At 34.6% G+C, this 18,217-nt stretch overlaps 1 protein-coding gene across 5 annotated transcripts in view; it reads right to left on the bottom strand.

Annotated features, from left to right (window-relative positions):
* The window catches only part of SKIC3 (SKI3 subunit of superkiller complex), an 88,556-nt gene that overhangs the window by 35,583 nt on the left and 34,756 nt on the right, over positions 1 to 18,217 (bottom strand). For all 5 annotated transcript variants that reach the window (XM_025923709.2, XM_086695357.1, XM_086695437.1 and 2 more), the window contains 12 exons: positions 17,348 to 17,601; positions 15,897 to 15,999; positions 13,047 to 13,223; positions 12,814 to 12,958; positions 12,576 to 12,654; positions 12,426 to 12,487; positions 12,259 to 12,315; positions 10,729 to 10,797; positions 8,244 to 8,318; positions 7,497 to 7,638; positions 4,806 to 4,899; positions 2,325 to 2,402 (listed from right to left, as the gene is read on the bottom strand). In XM_025923709.2, the coding sequence (XP_025779494.1) occupies positions 2,325 to 2,402; positions 4,806 to 4,899; positions 7,497 to 7,638; positions 8,244 to 8,318; positions 10,729 to 10,797; positions 12,259 to 12,315; positions 12,426 to 12,487; positions 12,576 to 12,654; positions 12,814 to 12,958; positions 13,047 to 13,223; positions 15,897 to 15,999; positions 17,348 to 17,601 (1,335 nt within the window). The remainder of the gene's footprint in view (positions 1 to 2,324; positions 2,403 to 4,805; positions 4,900 to 7,496; positions 7,639 to 8,243; positions 8,319 to 10,728; positions 10,798 to 12,258; positions 12,316 to 12,425; positions 12,488 to 12,575; positions 12,655 to 12,813; positions 12,959 to 13,046; positions 13,224 to 15,896; positions 16,000 to 17,347; positions 17,602 to 18,217) is intronic.

Here is an 18,217-nt window from a genome sequence, read left to right as displayed (position 1 = left end):
AAATTACAGAGTCTTTCTTATTAACGAACTTGAACTAAAATCCCAAGTTATAAAAATAATTTCAAGTTAACTTCTATACAGAACTCTTTAAGCTACATATGTGGGTTGAACATTACCCTATGAGTATTGTCTGAGCATCTTTGACAAGCTTAACTAAAGTCATAAAATACCTAGTCAAAATCAAACCTAGCCTTTGTGTAAAGTGTTTCCCTGCACATCCCTTTTTTTTTTTTTTTTGGAAGTATAAAGATACACTAAATTCCACAGACAAAACTATAGATTACCTTTTCTGTATTATTTAATAGGAAGAAAAGTAAAACTTGTTACATATGATAAAAGTACAATACTTTTTAACAACAAAAAAATAATTGTTTTGCTTATTTAAAGATGAAGAGAAGCTGCCATCACCTGGAAATGATACACTGTGTCTTTGAGATTCTTATTTTTGGTATCCATCACTATAATCACAAGCTGTTTCTATTTTTAATGTGTTATTGGAAATCTTTTTAGAAAATCCTTTTAATCTTGAGGAGTGTGTGTGGGAGCTAAAAATACAATCTTTGGTTCTAAAATTAGTTCTCATAAAGGTGAAAGATTTTAAAAAGCAAAAAAATTTAAGGTTTTTAAAATAAAAAAAAAAAAACCCTCAAATTTTGCTAAATATTTTGATGAAGGAAAGAGGGCTACCTTAAATTGTTCATGGATATATACATATACTAATTTAAAAAAAACACTATCTTCAAACATGTGATTACTTTTGTAGAGAAAAGAATAGAACTAGAAAGGGCACAAGGGGCTTCAACTTGTAAATTTTTCTTTGGGAAGAGAAAAAAAAAAAAAAAAAAAAAATAAAGACAATGGACAATTTTAAGATCTGTTATATTTGAGCAGTGACTATTCATTAAATTATGTTCTATACTACTTACTGCATTTTGCATGTTTAATGTATTTCATAATAAAACAAATTAAAAAGATGATCTATTTTCAATAGGAGATAGAGATTTTCTTCTAAAATATTTACATTACATCAAAACTAAAGAGAACAGATACTTGTTCCATATAATTTCTTATAACCTATCTTCTGCTACAACAAAATCTTAGAAATAACAAAACTCTATCAACTCCTAAACAAAACAGTTTAAAAGAAATGGAAGGAAGAGCAGTCAGAACAATAGTATTTTCCTGTCTATGGATATTATTCAGTTACACAAATATAAAAGAAAATAACTGGCTACCTCAGATCTCTAGCATGCATCTCTTTAAAAGATGTAGGCACTAATCTCAAAATATCAAACCACAGTTCTGATCATTCAATTTGGGGGCAGTTTTCAGCTTGAGGAACACCTCTCTAACTGAAGCCAAAAACCTTCCCCCCACTGCCCCATAACACTTCTGTTCTCCAGACCTAATTCTATTCTCTAAAATACCTAGGTTTTAATCATTTTTTAAAAATTCTTTTCCAGTCAAAAGTCTTTGAGAATCTGAAAAAGCTATACAGCTCTCTCTCCATCCCAAAATATACATACACAAAAAATTTTTTGCACAATTTTATTTTTTGAATGTTTATTTATTTTTGAGAGAGAAAGAGAGCATGAGCAGAGGAGGGGCAGAGAGAGAGGGGGAGACACAGAATCTGAAGTAGGTTCCAGGTTCCGAGCTGTCAGCTCAGAGCCCAACACAGGACTCGAACCTATGAACCACGAGACCATGACCTGAGGAAGTTGGATGCTCAACCGACTGAGCCACCCAGGAGCCCCTTTGTAAAATTTTAAAAGGGCTTTTTTTTTCTTTTTTGATGGAAGGAAAGAGGGCTGGCTACCTTAGATTGTTTATGGATACACACATATATTATTTAATACTAATTTATTTAATATTAATTAAAAATTAATGAAATATATTAATTTATTTAAGGTATGTAATACATACATTAATACATATATTAATGGATCTCTAAAGTCCATTCCCAGTGTAAATATATATAGCATGCAAATGAGAATAAGTCCAATTTCTCTTCCAATTAACAAGGGTTCTACTATACAGACAGCAATGCCTCTCTCTGAAATGTTCTCTTGTATAGTCCACAACCATCAGTTCTAAATCTGCTTCTCACTAAAGCACAGTGCCATTAGGTACCGTTAGAGGAACAGGAAAGTATTAACAGAGCCCAGTATTGAGGAGATTATGTATCCAGCGGACATAATCATCAGCCCACTCATTTCTACATGTTCCATTACTCTGGATTCATCACTACCTCACTAGTCCCATAGCTTTCACAAGAAAAGTCTGACAGATTCACAGAATTAATGGGGAAAAAATATGCTTACCATAATAATCTGCCATAATTTCTTACTGTAACATTATAAGTATCTTGGTCTTCCACACTTTGTAACAATAACATTGCCCTGGAAAAAAAAAAGGGGGGGGGCAGGTATTTTAAATTAGCTCTGTGAAACAGCATTCTTTTACTCTTCTTCTTTAACTGAATCTACAGATTCTTGTTTTCTTCATTTCATTCACCTAATTCTTTAATGTCAGCTATAACAACTTTTTCATATATTAATAAGTTGGTACACCAAAAACACTTAATATGTAGATTTTAGACTATCAGGAAAGGAACTTGAATAAGGTGATCTCTTATTTAGTGAACTCATTCATCACACGTGAGTTTTAAATATTCCAAAAAAACTTAATCTAAATACAGGAAACAATGGTATCACTATTTTAAGTTTTGACATTAACTCAAGTATACAGCAAACAATCTTAAAAATATTTATATACTAGTGGTTTAAGTTAGGAAGCCAGGAAATTGAGTGCTTTCATGTGCACTTACCTTTTACATATAGAAAAATATTTAAGCAATACTTAGTTAAGAAAGAAAAGATTTATCAGGAGTCCCTAAAGGCTTAGAATATATACATCAACACGTGACATGTCTCATTTTTATCTTGTGTTCAGTCCCCTTTGGGAAAGCAGAAAAATGTCTTAACAACTAATAGGAGTTGGATATTTAGTAAGATTTTTTTGTTTTTTTTTAAATTTTCTTTTCTGTTTAAAAAGGATGATCTAGGGAGAAACACTCAAGTGATGTTACATGAAAAACAAGTATTTGCCAAAGAAGTCTAAGGCAGTATTACACATTATTATACGATACTATACTATACTGGTTAGATTTATACCTAATTTGTGGTTTCAAGCCTCAAATACTCGTCTAAGGCAGAAAACAACAGCAGTGATTGGTCAAGGAAGACTGGTGCATATCCACATGACTGTGGAGTTGCTATTTTAACTTGAAGGCGTAACTAGTTGTTAGATTCACACTATTTGTGATTAGAGTATATACAATAAAATGGCAAGCACTCTGAAGTTAATCATCTTTGTTTAAAAATCCTGCTCACTGTTGTATTCTACCATATTTCTACAATTTGTTTATATTAAGCTTATCATGCCATTGAAAGACACAGAATTGTTGCTTTTCATGAACTTCCACATATACCTTTAAAAAAGAACTTCTTGGGGCGCCTGGGTGGCTCTGTCGGTTAAGCGTCCGACTTCGGCTCAGGTCATGATCTCACAGTTCGTGAGTTCCAGCCCCACGTCAGGCTCTGTGCTGACAGCTCAGAGCCTGGAGCCTGTTTCGGATTCTGTGTCTCCCTCTCTCTCTCTCTGCCCCTCCCCTGCTCATGCTCTGTCTCTCTCTGTCTCTCAAAAATAAATAAATGTTAAAAAATAAAAATAAAAAAATAAAATAAAAAAGAACTTCTTGATTATATAGCCTCCAGTACCATCTAGTGATAACCCCTTTGAACTGCCAGGAGATCCATGAAAGAGCATGGCAAAGCGTTTGGGACACCTCAATGACTTTGTGTATGACAAAGTTTCTTCTAAGTACCTATTTTTTACTTTTCAGGCAATGATACATGCAGTTATGTCTTTTAACTTTTCAACTAGTATCCCCAACAGTGTCATTTTTTTATTCACCCATCAATTAATCTGCAGAGAATAAACCTGCAAGTCGATTTCATTGCCTACCACCCTCTTGGTTGGTCATTTCACTGGAGCACACGGTCCTTGTTTTCTCAACACGGCAAGTGCATTCCTGTTTCAGGGCACGTGCTCTTGCCGTTCCTCTGCCTGGAATGCTGTTGCCCTCTTGAATGGCTTATAGCCTCACTTCATGCAGGCCAAGCCTCAACTGCCTCTTTAGTCAGCCTATGCTTGTTAAACCTGTCTCAAATTCACTGCCTGCCTTAACACTCCCTGGCCCTCTACCCCATTTTGATTTTCTTTCTTAGCAATTACCATCACAGATGTCTATAAGCTTATGATATGTCTCCCCACCACCAGGTCAGAAGCTCCATGAAAATGGAGCCTGCATCTGTTTTATTTCACTGCTCAATTGCTAGTGTCAAGGACAATGTTTGGCACACAGCAATTCAAAAACTGTATTGAAAGAATAAAATACAATAGATCTTAAAGCGATTCAGACAAATATAATGTTCTCATTTCTTCTCTGAATGAACCTACACATTTTTAAAATAAAGAGAGAGATTTTTTTAAAACAGAATCTGGGAGACTTTTCAGTTTGATTTTTGTTTTTTCTCCTGTCTGTCTCTCTCGGATAGAGCAACAGAAACCAAAATATAGCTGAAAATTTAAAACTGAATTTTTAAAAATGTAATGATAGATAATTAGAGATCAGGAAAGGAATCAGAACATTTGTGTAGCACCTTCTTCATGAAATGAAAACAAATTTTAAAAAGCCAAGTGATAAGTACAGACGACTCTTAATTAAATGTAGAGTTTACCTTTGGTATGCACCTGCTGCTTCCTTTCTCAGTTGTAGATGTTCATTTAAGTAACCCAACATTGTGAAAGCTGGAGCATAATTCTGAATTCTTTCTGGAAATCCAAAAATATCTTTTCTTTACATGTGCATGTTGATCGTATTTGTAAAATGTGAGTCTTATTTTCAATGCCTTTAACACCAGATTACTTCCTGAGATCACAGCTATTAAGAATGGTCTCATTTTTATCTTGACTATAAAGGACTAGTAATCATTTTATAACTGTTTTAAGTTATTGAATATTTTATAATTATTTATAGTTTCTCGTTATGCTTAAAGTCTAAACATTTTTATCCCCAAAGGTGTAATAATTTCAAATTGTAGCTTATATTAACACTAGTCATGAGATTCATAAGGAAATTCAGTTTTTTGGCTAATCACTTAATCTTTCCTGCAATTTTCTTGGTGGTTTGCTTCCAATTTCTATGTGTTTTTAAAAAATTCACTCAGTATTATACACTGGAAACACGGGATGACTTGGGCACTTTCAGTGCGGAACTTTGAAATTTTAATGTCAAAAAACATCATCTATCTACTAATGCACAAAGAAGAAACACATCTGATTTATTTAAAAGCAGTATTGAGAGGGGTGCCTGGGTGGCTCAGTTGATCAAGCGTTCGACTACGGCTCAGGTCATGATCTCGTGGTCTACAAGGTCAAGCCTTGGTTGGGCTCTGTGCTGACAGCTGACAGTCTGGAGCCTGCTTCAGGTTCTGTGCCTCCCTCTCTCTCTGCCCTTCCCCTGCTCATGCTCTGTCTCTCTGTCTCTCTCTCTCTCTCTCTCAAAAATAATTAAACATTAAAAAACTTAAAAGTAGTATTGGGAAACAAACCATCACTTAAAATCCCTTAAAATTGCTTAACAAAGTACAGTGTAACCACAATTTATATGATAGTTAGGCTCTAACGTCAAAGCATAAAGTGAAAATCACATAATCAACCTTATTCTTGAAAAATCCTAATGTCACAAAAGAGAGGAATACCAAAACTGAATCACACTAAAAAGAGATTCATGCCTTCTAAGTACACTCACCCTAAGGCAAATTGTCAGCCAGACAAATAGATACGACTCCACTCTAGGGTAAAAAACCAGACTACGCATAACTGTCAGGGAATTATGTGTTCATTGTTCTAGGGATCCAAATTTTGTAGAAAGGTAAATATTTACCCCTGTGTAAATTCTTTATAAATGTTACCCATTCTTACAGAAATTTATCAATAAAACTTCTGATCCATACACTCTCACAGAGGCTCTAGATATTTATTGGAGTCATTCATTTTGGGAAATGGCATAAGATATTAGTGCTCTGATGTGCTTATGTTTATAAACTAACTGCCTTCTGCTCAAGTATCCCAGGCTCAATGCAGGAAAAGTATTACAATCCTCTCCATACCTATGATGAGAAATTTTCTCTTCTGCTTTTCAGTTTATCTGTTTCTTCATAATACTAAACTGCCCATATGCCTGCTTAAACTTCTTTCTTCTTTATTAGAATTTCTCAAGGGATAAATAAAAGGCTAGCAAAACTAACATTTCTTGAGCATCCAGGGTACTTTGCATATCATTTTGTATAAATCATCCCATTTAAACTCTAAGCAATAGATGTTTTTATTCTTGTATTACAGATGAGAAAACTAAAATCCAATTCGGTAATATGACCAAGGTTTCATCATAGCTAAGAGGAGGAGCAGAGACTAAAAGCCACTGGTGGTTTTCCACCCCCCACCTCCCATGACCACAAGTGCATTCCTTAATTAATCCACATCACCTGTCTCACCCATTCACCCACCCACATTCCCTATGGTAACCATCAGTTTGTTCTGTATAGTTAAGAGTGTGTTTCTTGGTTTGTCACCTCTCTTATTTTTTAAACTTTGCTAGTTTGTTTTGTTTCTTAAATTCCACATATGAGTGAAATCATATGGTATTTTTGGACTTATTTGACTCTACTGACTTATTCTTTTTGGACTTACTTGACTCTTTTGTCTCTATTTGACTTGTTTCATTTAATTTGACTTATTACACTCTAGCTCCATCCATGTTGCTACAAATGGCAAGATTAAACTGGTAATAAAACTAGTAGTTTTAGTAAGGAAGAAAGGAAAATTTTACAATAGATGGTTAATGAAACTTCACCATTCTGTCCTTTTCCTAAGGCTACATGTATTTTTCCAGTATTCTGAAGAAAAATCAGGTGTTAAAGTGGGAGATTAAACACACTAATTTTGGAATTTAAAGCATATTATCTCATTTAATTTTCACACCTCTACCATCTAGATATTATTATCTAACTCCACTTTCCAAGGTTAATAGAAGTTAAAAGAAGTAAAATCCTTGGCCTAAGACTGTAGAGAAATAAATGGCAGAGATAGAACAGCAACAACTCAGGACCATTACACTCCAAAATGCTTTCCACTACAACATGGAAATCAGTTTTATTGTGATCATTAGGTAGCAGCAATTTTCATCACTCTTCAAAAGGCCTTACACATTTTGAAAAGGAGACTGACCATTGGAGAAAAAAAAAAAAGCAAATTCATGTCTTAAGGAACACTAATATTTTACTTGGAATTAACTAATTTTAAAACTTCTTTCAACTGTTTCAACAATTTATTCAAATACTGAGTTATTCAAATATTGAATACCTTACCTATGTATTTACTCAAAACAACTTGTGCGGCTGGAATAGCATTCATCTGAACGATATTGTACCGGTACAGCTCAGTATCTCTGTTGCTTTTATCTTGCAATGTTGTACAGACCCAATAAGCATAACCTATTGCTCCCTCGGTCTTTAAAAATGACAAAGTTAACAAGTGAATATAAGATAATAAATATACCAATAAAAATTATAAAACAGCAAGTTTCAATACAGTAAATATCACATCTTAGTCTTAAGTCAACTGCAAAGTGTCTCTAATTAAAGAGTCACTGTGATGCTCAGAGCATATTTAAATCACTTGCTTCAACCCTAAGTAGGAGAATCACATGTGATTAAATAAAGGGCAAAAAAACAGAGCCCCACCTAATGGGTTGATATCCTTCTCTAAGCACCATTTTTAGAGATTAAACCAATAATTACCAAAGGAGTTCTAAAACACATTTGTAAATAATCAAGAAATGCCAGCCTACTCCTTATCTCATGTTGATTTTTCTCTAGGGTCTCAGTTTCTATTCTAAATGACTACTGTATCTATTGAATCCCATGTCATTTCTTCCTGAGCTTATGAAAGATAACGCAAGATGAAAATGAGAAGTTCTTTAAAGATAATTTCTAAGATAGAATAAAGAACAGAGACAACTGCTGTTATCAACATCTGATACCACTCTATTCGTTTTCTTAACAAGAATAATACTTTATTCATGAATGAATCCTCAATAATGTTCAAATTCTTACATGCATACTAAGCTCTGTAGTGTGCCTGAAAAGATCCATGGTGTCATAACTTCCAACTGTCTCTGCGATAAGAGCCTATAAAAGGAAAAAAGAGGTTCTTAAAGTGAAATTATTTGGCAGAACCAAAGGTTTACTAGCTGTGCTTCAAAGCACAGCTAATTTCTTTTCCAATCTTGGCTACTACGTTCCCATGGCTCAGAGGACCAGAATAACTTGTCAAATTGGCCCTTAAACTGACAAATGCTTTCCGAATTCCCTCTGCAACCAGGCAGTGGTGCAATAATCCACATAAAATTCCTCAGAACACTGATAAAGCTGTGCTACCTTCTCCCTTCCCTTTCACCCTTGATCCATTCATACGGGTATTTGTCTGGACTGGGGTTCTTAATCACACGATCATCTTGGATTCACCTGGGTAAGCTTTTTAAAAAAGGAAGTCCTTACCTCTAGATTTCTAGTTTCCACAGACCTGGAGTACAGTCTCAACATATTTGTTTTTCAAAAGTGTGTCAGGGATTTAAATAATATACCTATGCCTTTAACTTTATAGACTATGAGATAAAAGTACTTTCAAGCTCCTATATCTTTTATTTAAAAATCAGGGTTTTTTTAGTTATCATACATTACTAATATTATTAAAAAATTAATATAAAGTCTCACTTCTGTTGTTACCATTTTGATTAAATCTACCAGTTAACTCTTGAAATAAATTATTTTTAGATAAAAAGAACTGAAGGGTGCCTGGGTGGCTTAGTAGGTTGAGCATCCGACTTCAGTTCAGGTCATGATCTCACAGTTTGTGGGTTCAAGCCTCATATCAGGGTTTGCACTTGCAGCATGAAGCCTGCTTCTTTTTTTTGTTGTTTTTTATTTTTATTTTTTTCAACGTTTTTATTTATTTTTGGGACAGAGAGAGACAGAGCATGAATGGGGGAGGGGCAGAGAGAGAGGGAGACACAGAATCGGAAACAGGCTCCAGGCTCTGAGCCATCAGCCCAGAGCCTGACGTGGGGCTCGAACTCACGGACCGCAAGATCGTGACCTGGCTGAAGTCGGACGCTTAACCGACTGCGCCACCCAGGCGCCCCTGGAGCCTGCTTCTGATTGATTCTCTGTCTCCCTCTCTCTCCATCCCTTCTCCACTTGCATACACACACTCTCTCAAAAATAAACATTAAAAAAAAAGAATAAAATACTTCAAAAATTAAAAAAAAGAATACTAGGTGGCTCTGATTAGCATCCAAAATCTACTGGTCTAGAGCAGTGCTACTCAGAGTCAAGTCCCTGGAGCAGCATCAGCATCATCACTTGGAAGCAGTTAGAAATGCAAATTCTTGGGCCTCCTGCATCCAACTTACACAGAGATTAGTAGTAATGCCGTTAGCTCCCAGATGCTAACCACAATTCATAGAGAAAGGAGTTACTTTTCTAACTCTGCTTGCTTCACCAATTAACTAGAATTAGATCCAAGAGTCAAAGGTAGAATAAAAGATTCTAAACTCTGATGGCTGATTTTCTGATATGGGTGATGCTCCTGCTATTCTCTGAACCAAAACAATCAACTACTTACTAATTCATTACAATTTCTCAACTAGAAAGACCTTGAAGACCACTCAGTCCAATCTTTTTCAGGTAAAGAAAATGAAATCCAGGGGCGCCTGGGTGGCGCAGTCGGTTAAGCGTCCGACTTCAGCCAGGTCACGATCTCGTGGTCTGTGAGTTCGAGCCCCGCGTCAGGCTCTGGGCTGATGGCTCAGAGCTTGGAGCCTGTTTCCGATTCTGTGTCTCCCTCTCTCTCTGCCCCTCCCCCGTTCATGCTCTGTCTCTCTCTGTCCCAAAAATAAATAAACGTTGAAAAAAAAAATTTAAAAAAAAAAAAAAGAAAGAAAATGAAATCCAGCAGTGATATGTTAAAAATCAGTCAGTGACAGACTCACACTCATAACCAAGTATCTGGATTCCTATCTGGCAGTACAAAACTCTGAACTTTGGGGAAGCAGAGGAAGAATACTCATAAACAAGCACCAAATCAAATATAAAGATTTTACAGAAAATGGGAAAACATAATCAAAATGATCTTTGTTGATGTTTATATTTTTGGTAAATGTGCTTTAAACAACAGAGTTCTAGGGTTTTTTAGCATAATAATGTCAGGCTGATGGAGCCCAAAGCCCCCCAAATCAAGGCTTAATCATTATAAGCTGTATGCCCTTGGGCACAATACTAAGGATCTCTAATCTTCAATTTCCCCATCTGTGAAAAGAGTTTAACAACCACCACCATCTCAAAGGATCAATGAAAGATTAACCAAAATAATTATATACAAAGAGACTAGCACAATTACTGGCACAAAGGAAGTCCTCGTATGTTACCTGTTATCCAACATTATCATTGCTATTTATATTAACAGGTTACTTGTATCATTTTATATTAACTGGTTGTTTATACCCTAGGATTATTAATAACTATATGTTATATATCTTACTTGTCCAATCCAGCACATTAAGTAAGATGGATCAAGGGACTGAGCCATTTTGAAAGCTTCATGAGCTTGCTAGGAAAAAAAAAGGCAAAAATTAACATGTCATGTCATTTTATTAATTTAGTATTAAATTGCTTATGTTTAAAAAGCATAAGAGAAGAAGATAAGTCAGACTTGTCAACATAAATACTTACAAGTCCAAAGCTTCATTGTTTAAACACAATTAGCAACGCTTAAAACAGTGTTTTAACTACATAGTCCTAGAAAACTCCTGGGTACAACAGCTCTCTCTACAGGCTTAAGGGTTTTGGTCCCCAGTGAAAGGGCAATAGGGATGCACCTCATAGTCTGTAGAACTTTTAACCAATCACCCACGCGTTTGCTAGCCACGAGTTTGACAGAAGTATCTATTGCCCTCTCCTGAAGCTTAATTGGCCTGATAAGAACTAATGGCAAGGAGGTCAAAGAGACGTACCTGAAACTTGGCAAAAAAAGAATGGACAGCATAAATATGTGCTAAGCAGTGAGGAAACCTTAAAGATACCTCACTTGGACACATTAAATTGCATGTTTATTTTTCTACTACAAAAACTTATATGCTGCCTTATACTGTTTTCTCAAAAATCAATGTGTGACAGGAAACAGTCTTATTATTCTTATGAAAACAACAACTCCTGGACAGCAACTGAGTTGTACTATCATAAAACTACATTCAGAGTTTTTTAACTGAGATCTAGCTATGTTTAAATTTTTAAAAATATTTTCACATATCTTAAGATCTAACTTAATATTCTCCTTCATTCTATTTACAGGCTTTTGAAGCAATCTTGGCAATGACTTACTTTATCCCTGAGAGTATTACTGAAACTATTTTAAAAGGATGATATTCAGTATAACGGCTGAAACACAAAATAGTACGGATGTTCTATTATCTATAGATTTATGGAAACTACTAAACATGACCTACAAGCATGCTTCCAATTACTTACTATATTTCTAATTCTCCAATATATAACTGTTCAAGTATGACAAATTACATTGTGGCATATAAAAGAATTAATATCCACTAAAGCCAAATCTAAATCACCCAACATAGGCTAAACTTAATCTGCTAGACATTACTAATCACCTCTTTTACTTCATCACCCCACCCCTAACACAGCCCACACAGGACTCTTCTTATACATGTACAGATAAAAAGAAAAACACCCCAATAAACCATAACAAAATTGTTCTAATCTTTAAATGAAAAACATTATTATAAATCCAAAATTTCTTCAGTGATATGAAAAGGAAAATAAATCTTACACGTTCATTATTTAATATAACAAATGGAATGCCATCAATTATCTAGCATATAGGTGAGCATACTGAATAGGCAACAATATTCAAAGTACTTCTCCACAAGAAGCAAAGCTATTACAAAGAAGTAATATTCATATATAAAAAATTCATATATAAAGCTATTACAAAGAGGTAACATTCATATATAAAGAATGTTCTTTAACATGACAAAACAGACAACACATTTACCTCAATGTTTTCATTTGCAAGGTATAAGACTCCCAAGTTGGTCCATGCAACAGGATTCTAAAAGATGTATATATAAAATTAGGTCCCTGTCTACATGGCAGCCTGAGAAAGTTATTAACATGAAATTTTGAAGTTCTTTTTCACAGACAGACACATAAAACACTCACAATTTGTTCTGATTGGATTGACTTGATGAAACAATGCTGAGCAAGGGCGTAGTTTCCAATACCTAAAAAATACAGAGTTTGATGAAACTGAACTTTATTACCTGAAACAGGCAATCTTCTAATAATATTGAAGTGTTATGCAATTCTTACCACTGTAACATGAAACCACGCCAAGAGCATTCCAGTATAAATGGTTTTTACTGTCGAGTCTCACCGCCTTTTTCAGACACTGAAAAAGTAAAATTAGATTAATTTTGGTATCTTGGAACATCAGTATTTATATCAAGATAAACGTGGTTTTATGTAAAAACATGATAGCATTTATCAAAAACATCAGAAAAGCATTTCTTTTTTTAAAAAGGTTATAAAAAATTTCTCAAAACCCCACCTGTAAAGATTTCTCCAACAACTCTTTAAGATCATTTGTGTTGTTGCCTGTTTCTGCTAGATGTTGTGCTTGACGGTAATAATTAATTCCGAGATCACACCATGTATTAGATGTGGACATCAGTTTTAATGCACGACCATAACACCTGTGGAAATATAAAAATAAATGTTGTGTTCTGTTAAAATGTCCTAATTCAAAGTAAATGTCATTAACTAGCAAACTTTGTAAATTACCTTCCTCCAAGATGGAGGAGCTCATTCTTCTTTAATACTTGTTTTCCTTCTTTCTGACCTAGGAGGACTCCTAAAACATTAACATTTACTTTAGATGGTGAGACAGCGTACAGACTGGTACAAGCATCCCCAACTAGCTTCCAAAGGCAAGACACATCAGCTCGATGCTGCAGAGCCCTAAAAAAATAAACAGTGTTTATTTTATTTTTATACTTACAAGTTATTTCCAAAAACTAGGAAGTTTATCTGTCTCATTACAATCTTGATTAAGAATTACTTCCTTGGTTAAGTGCAGTGAATGCTTTACTAAATTCTTTCCAAATAAGTTACATGTTATCACTCCCTTATTAGGAAGAAGAAAGGAAGGCGGGAAGGGGAAAGAAGTGATTATTTCGAATGCCAGAAATTTTGCAAACACCTCTTTGGTACTCTTCTTCATTTTTATTAGAAGTAGCAGAAATCACATAAATAAACCAATACATTTTCCAGGACCAATTCACCTTTAACTGAGTTTTTTTGAACTGTGCTGTCTGTGTTTGTCTTTTAAACAGTAACCAAAGTAGTAAAGTTAGTAGCTCTCTCTCAGTTAATTATTGTAAACTCACGTTTTTGCTTGTTGGTCTTTGGTCAAATAAAAATGACTAGTAAATGTGTGCTATATTAAATATATTTGGTGGTCCAAAGGATTTTTACTAAGACCAAGATTACCAAAAAGCTAAATATGAAAATGTGAAAACTCATGATTTATTGAAGAAATATGACTGAATGCACAAGCTTAAAAGAGTAAATAAAAATATTAATTATGGTGATAAAGGTCACCTCTTCTTAAAATGAGAAAAATCTCACTATTTCTCTTCATTTTTCTCTTCTCAAGATCTTATAAATAAAACATGACAATTTCACTTAAGCCAAGTCTCAATAATCAGCCATCACAAACAGCTATGTTACTGGCAGATGGACAAGCAGATGGAACATTTCTCATAGCCTTTTCTACTAAAAGAGTCCAGCCAAAAATCATTTTCCAGTATCTTTCTGAGAGATAAGATTAATTATTGCAGTCATCACTGAGAGCCCACTGTGAGAATCAGGAGGAAGGACAACACTATTTGTAGTTCCTCTGCTTAAATATCTTAGCATAACTTCTAAAAATGACAGCATGAGAGGATAATGCTAAGCGAAATAAGTCAGTTGGAGAAAGGCAAATACCATACGATCTCACTCATATGTGAAATTTAAGAAACAAAACAAACAAGCAAAGGAAAAATAAAAGGAAAAAAGAGACACAAACCAAGAAACAAGAAACAGACTCTTAACTGTACAGAACACACAATGGTTACCAGAGGGGAGGAGGGGAGGAGATGAGGGGGAAAAGAGAATGGGAGATGGGAGTTAAACAGTACACTTGTTGTGATGAAAAGAGTAAAATAAGACAAAATAAAAGTGAATAAAATCTACAACATGAAGAAGAAAATAGAAGGAGAAAAGGGAAACAGACGCCATTTTAATAGCCTAAACTCTTTCAATAAAAAAATAAAGTATCTGTAAGGTGAAATAACTTCTATCACCTTTACACAAGAATTGTGGTAGTACGAACTTTTACATCCAGAAGTAAATATAAATTTGGGGATTATCACTTTAAGAGTTTTTTTTTTTTTTTTTTTCAACGTTTATTTATTTTTGGGACAGAGAGAGACAGAGCATGAACGGGGGAGGGTCAGAGAGAGAGGGAGACACAGAATCGGAAACAGGCTCCAGGCTCTGAGCCATCAGCCCAGAGCCTGACGCGGGGCTCGAACTCACGGACCGCGAGATCGTGACCTGGCTGAAGTCGGGCGCTTAACCGACTGCGCCACCCAGGCGCCCCTTTAAGAGTTTTATATATCTCCATATTATTGGCTGTGAATGCTACAAGCTATGGGCTACCCAGAACAAAATTTCCCATTCTCAGAAAGGCAGTTTTTGTATCTCAAGTATCATCGAAGGTTCACAATTACTCTTAAATACTAGTTCAAACAAAGCATGCCCTGTTCACAATACCCTTTCCTCTTTGGAAAGATCTATATAATGTGAGACTTGAAAAGCAGCAATAAAAACCTGTGGGAGAAAAAAGGCTAAGGTTTTCTTTTCATATTTGGTTCATATTCTGGAGCAACTAAATCAACAGGAAACAGAAGAGAAGACAAGTCAGAAAAGAAAGGAAGGGAAGCACAAGAAAGGTGTTTAAGAAAAAAAAATTTCAAACGTATGTGCAACATGTGGACTTCTTAAAATCATCTACCACAAATAGCACTTCTACTTAGCTGGCGAATTTACAGTTCGATAAAAATACCAGCTTTACTCAAATTTTTCTGATTCCCTTAATATTATACATCACTTTTTTTTACTACACAGATTCTCTCCAGGAGCAGATTGCTCGTTTCCCCTCACCTTCAACCCTACCAATATACCTAGAAGCGGCCCTTACCATTGAATATAATTCATACTGTTCACCTCAAGTCCTAGTTCCCAATCAGTTCAATTGGAAGTACTGGCATTTCTAGGTCTCCTGCAAGGGAACACTGATGCACAGTATTCAAGCTGCTGCTCCTCTAGCAGAATGCTTCTTTCTTCCCACCCTTCCTTATGCAGCCAGCAGGTCAACAAGAGCAAGAAACTGTATCTGTTCCCCAGTGCCACGTTAATACAATATGTGTGCTATAGAATTCATTGGCTACTCCGTTACTCTTTATGTTTAATATTCTGAGTACTGATTGCTGTATCTCACAGAAAAAATACAGAAAGATTTTCTAAATTTGGCTTTAAGATAATGCTAAGAAAATAAACACAATGAATAATAAGAATAACACTAACCAAGTAAAATATTCCAGTGCTTTTTCTATGTGGTCCACAGCTTTCCCATCAAGATAATCCACTAGAGCTGCTTTTGCCATCATAAGATGGCATTCGCCCAAACCTAAAACCAGTTAGTTTATAGTTATTAAAACACATACAGAAACACTTAGAATAAACTTTAAAAAATGTAGCAGTGTTATTTTAAAGCCACTTTTCAGAAAACAAAACTTAACGGTATTTTGTAAAAATTATCTTTAAGTATGGTCTCGCATACACTTAGTACTGTTGCAGTAACATGTGCTAGAAGTGATAAAAATCTATAGAAAGAATTTCCTTGACTTTGGGCAGATTACTTAACTCTTAAAACCTCAGCCTTGAAAATGGTGATATTACCTAAATGCTATTCTCCATCATATTACTATTTATTAACTGTTGTGAAGCAAGATTTCATCTTTTTATATTCAAAACTAGATAGCAAACTACACAGTAAAAATGTAATAAATGAAACAGCAATTTCCTAAAGTACCCAGTAAAGATTTAATAAACGTGAATTCTTTTGAGGAAAGTTTTACAAAATTAAAACAAAAGTTTTCAAGGCCTAAGTTATGCATTGCTTACAATATACACTATTTCTAATTTTTTTTTTTTAACGTTTATTTATTTTTGAGACAGAGCATGAACGGGGGGGGGGGGGGGGCAGAGAGAGAGGGAGACACAGAATCTGAAACAGGCTCCAGGCTCTGAGCTGTCAGCACAGAGCCTGACGCGGGACTTGAACCCACGGACCGTGAGATCATGACCTGAGCGGAAGTCGGACGCTCAACCGACCAAGCCACCCAGACGCCCCCACTATTTCTGATTTAAACCGCAGTTGTTTAGTTAAAAAGTAAAAAGAAATGGAGTAAAAGACATATTAATGGGCTCCAAGTTTTTTTAAATGGTTAGATATAATCATAAAAAATTTGGATTATATATGGATGGTGTTTTACTTTGTACTACCAAAAATCATTTGTTAAGGAGTAGGTGTCTATGGAGAAACTTAAATTAATTTAGGTAATTACAAAACAATGTAAGTTGCCCTTAAAGTTCAAAAAGTGAAAAAAAATCTTCTGTAAGTTAAAAAGCAATTAAAAGGTATTGAGATATTTTGAAGATATGTTAAATTAATTACCAAAATATAACAGGAGGAAAACTCTTGTTTTAGAGATCCATTTTTAGATCAAATAGCTATCATGCTGTTTGTCTAAAAATTAAATCTTTATCATACTACTATTGATTAACTGTTAGGAAATAAGATTTGATCTCTCTATATTCAAATCTATATAACAAGCCATATTATAAGAGGTTCATGAAAGAAGCCACTGTTGACTAAAGAAGTCCTTTTCAGGTTATGAAATACATTTAGGAAATTTACACAAGGATTTTATACTCTAGTATCACAAAAGTCAAAGGAGCTATGAAAAAATTACCTTTCAAAGCTGGCACATAATCTTCTTTCTTTTTAATGATCAGCTGGTATTGAGCTATCGCCTCCTTATATTTGCCTAGGATTTGCTGTATTGCTGCAACCTTAAACACACTGTATGTGGATTCTGGGTTCAGCTCACTGGCTTTTGTGAAGGATTTCAAGGCTGTGGTATAGCCACCTCTGCTTAAGTATGCCTCTCCTAATGACTCCCAACAATTGAAGTCCTTTGGGTCTGCCCTTAATGCTGCCTGTAAACTAAAATTTCAGTAAACCGTAAGACAACTAAATGTAAAAGAACTACTTCCACATTTGACAAGAAAATATAAAATAAAGAATTCAGTTGAATCACATACAACCATGGTTACTTCTATTTATCAAAGTGCTATTTAAAGCAGGTATACCTGTTCCTTTTATAACTTGAATTTTTTTATAACTTTCATATTTTAATACTAAGAAATTTTATTACAAATTTGGAATGAATAAGAATACTTTCTTGCACAAGAGCTGACCAGAATTTTTTTCCTTGACTATCTGAAAGAATCCCAGTTTCCTACCAGAATAGGTATATATCTCAGTATGCCTCATGACAATTAGTAATCTCCCACTGATCCTGTTACCAAAACAGAACTATCACAGCAGCCTAGGTATTTACATAAATCAGAAACTTTATCTTGATCCAAATATATATATATATATATTTGTTAATGTTTTCACAAATAGAAGAAAAAAATAACTGTTTACAACAATTTGTTAGGTTCAGAAAAAAGGCACTTTATAATCCTTTCTAAAAAGAAAACATACTTATATAGTTAATTGTGGGCATTCATGTTTAAGTATTCATTTTAAGTTTTGGGGGTGACTGTAGTAATAA

Source organism: Puma concolor, chromosome A1 (assembly GCF_028749965.1).
Source record: "Puma concolor isolate L17-30 chromosome A1, mPumCon1.1.hap2, whole genome shotgun sequence".
NCBI lineage: Eukaryota > Metazoa > Chordata > Mammalia > Carnivora > Felidae > Puma > Puma concolor.
The sequence above is the reverse complement of the archived record's forward strand: the minus strand, read 5'-3'. Positions and strand labels throughout refer to the sequence as shown.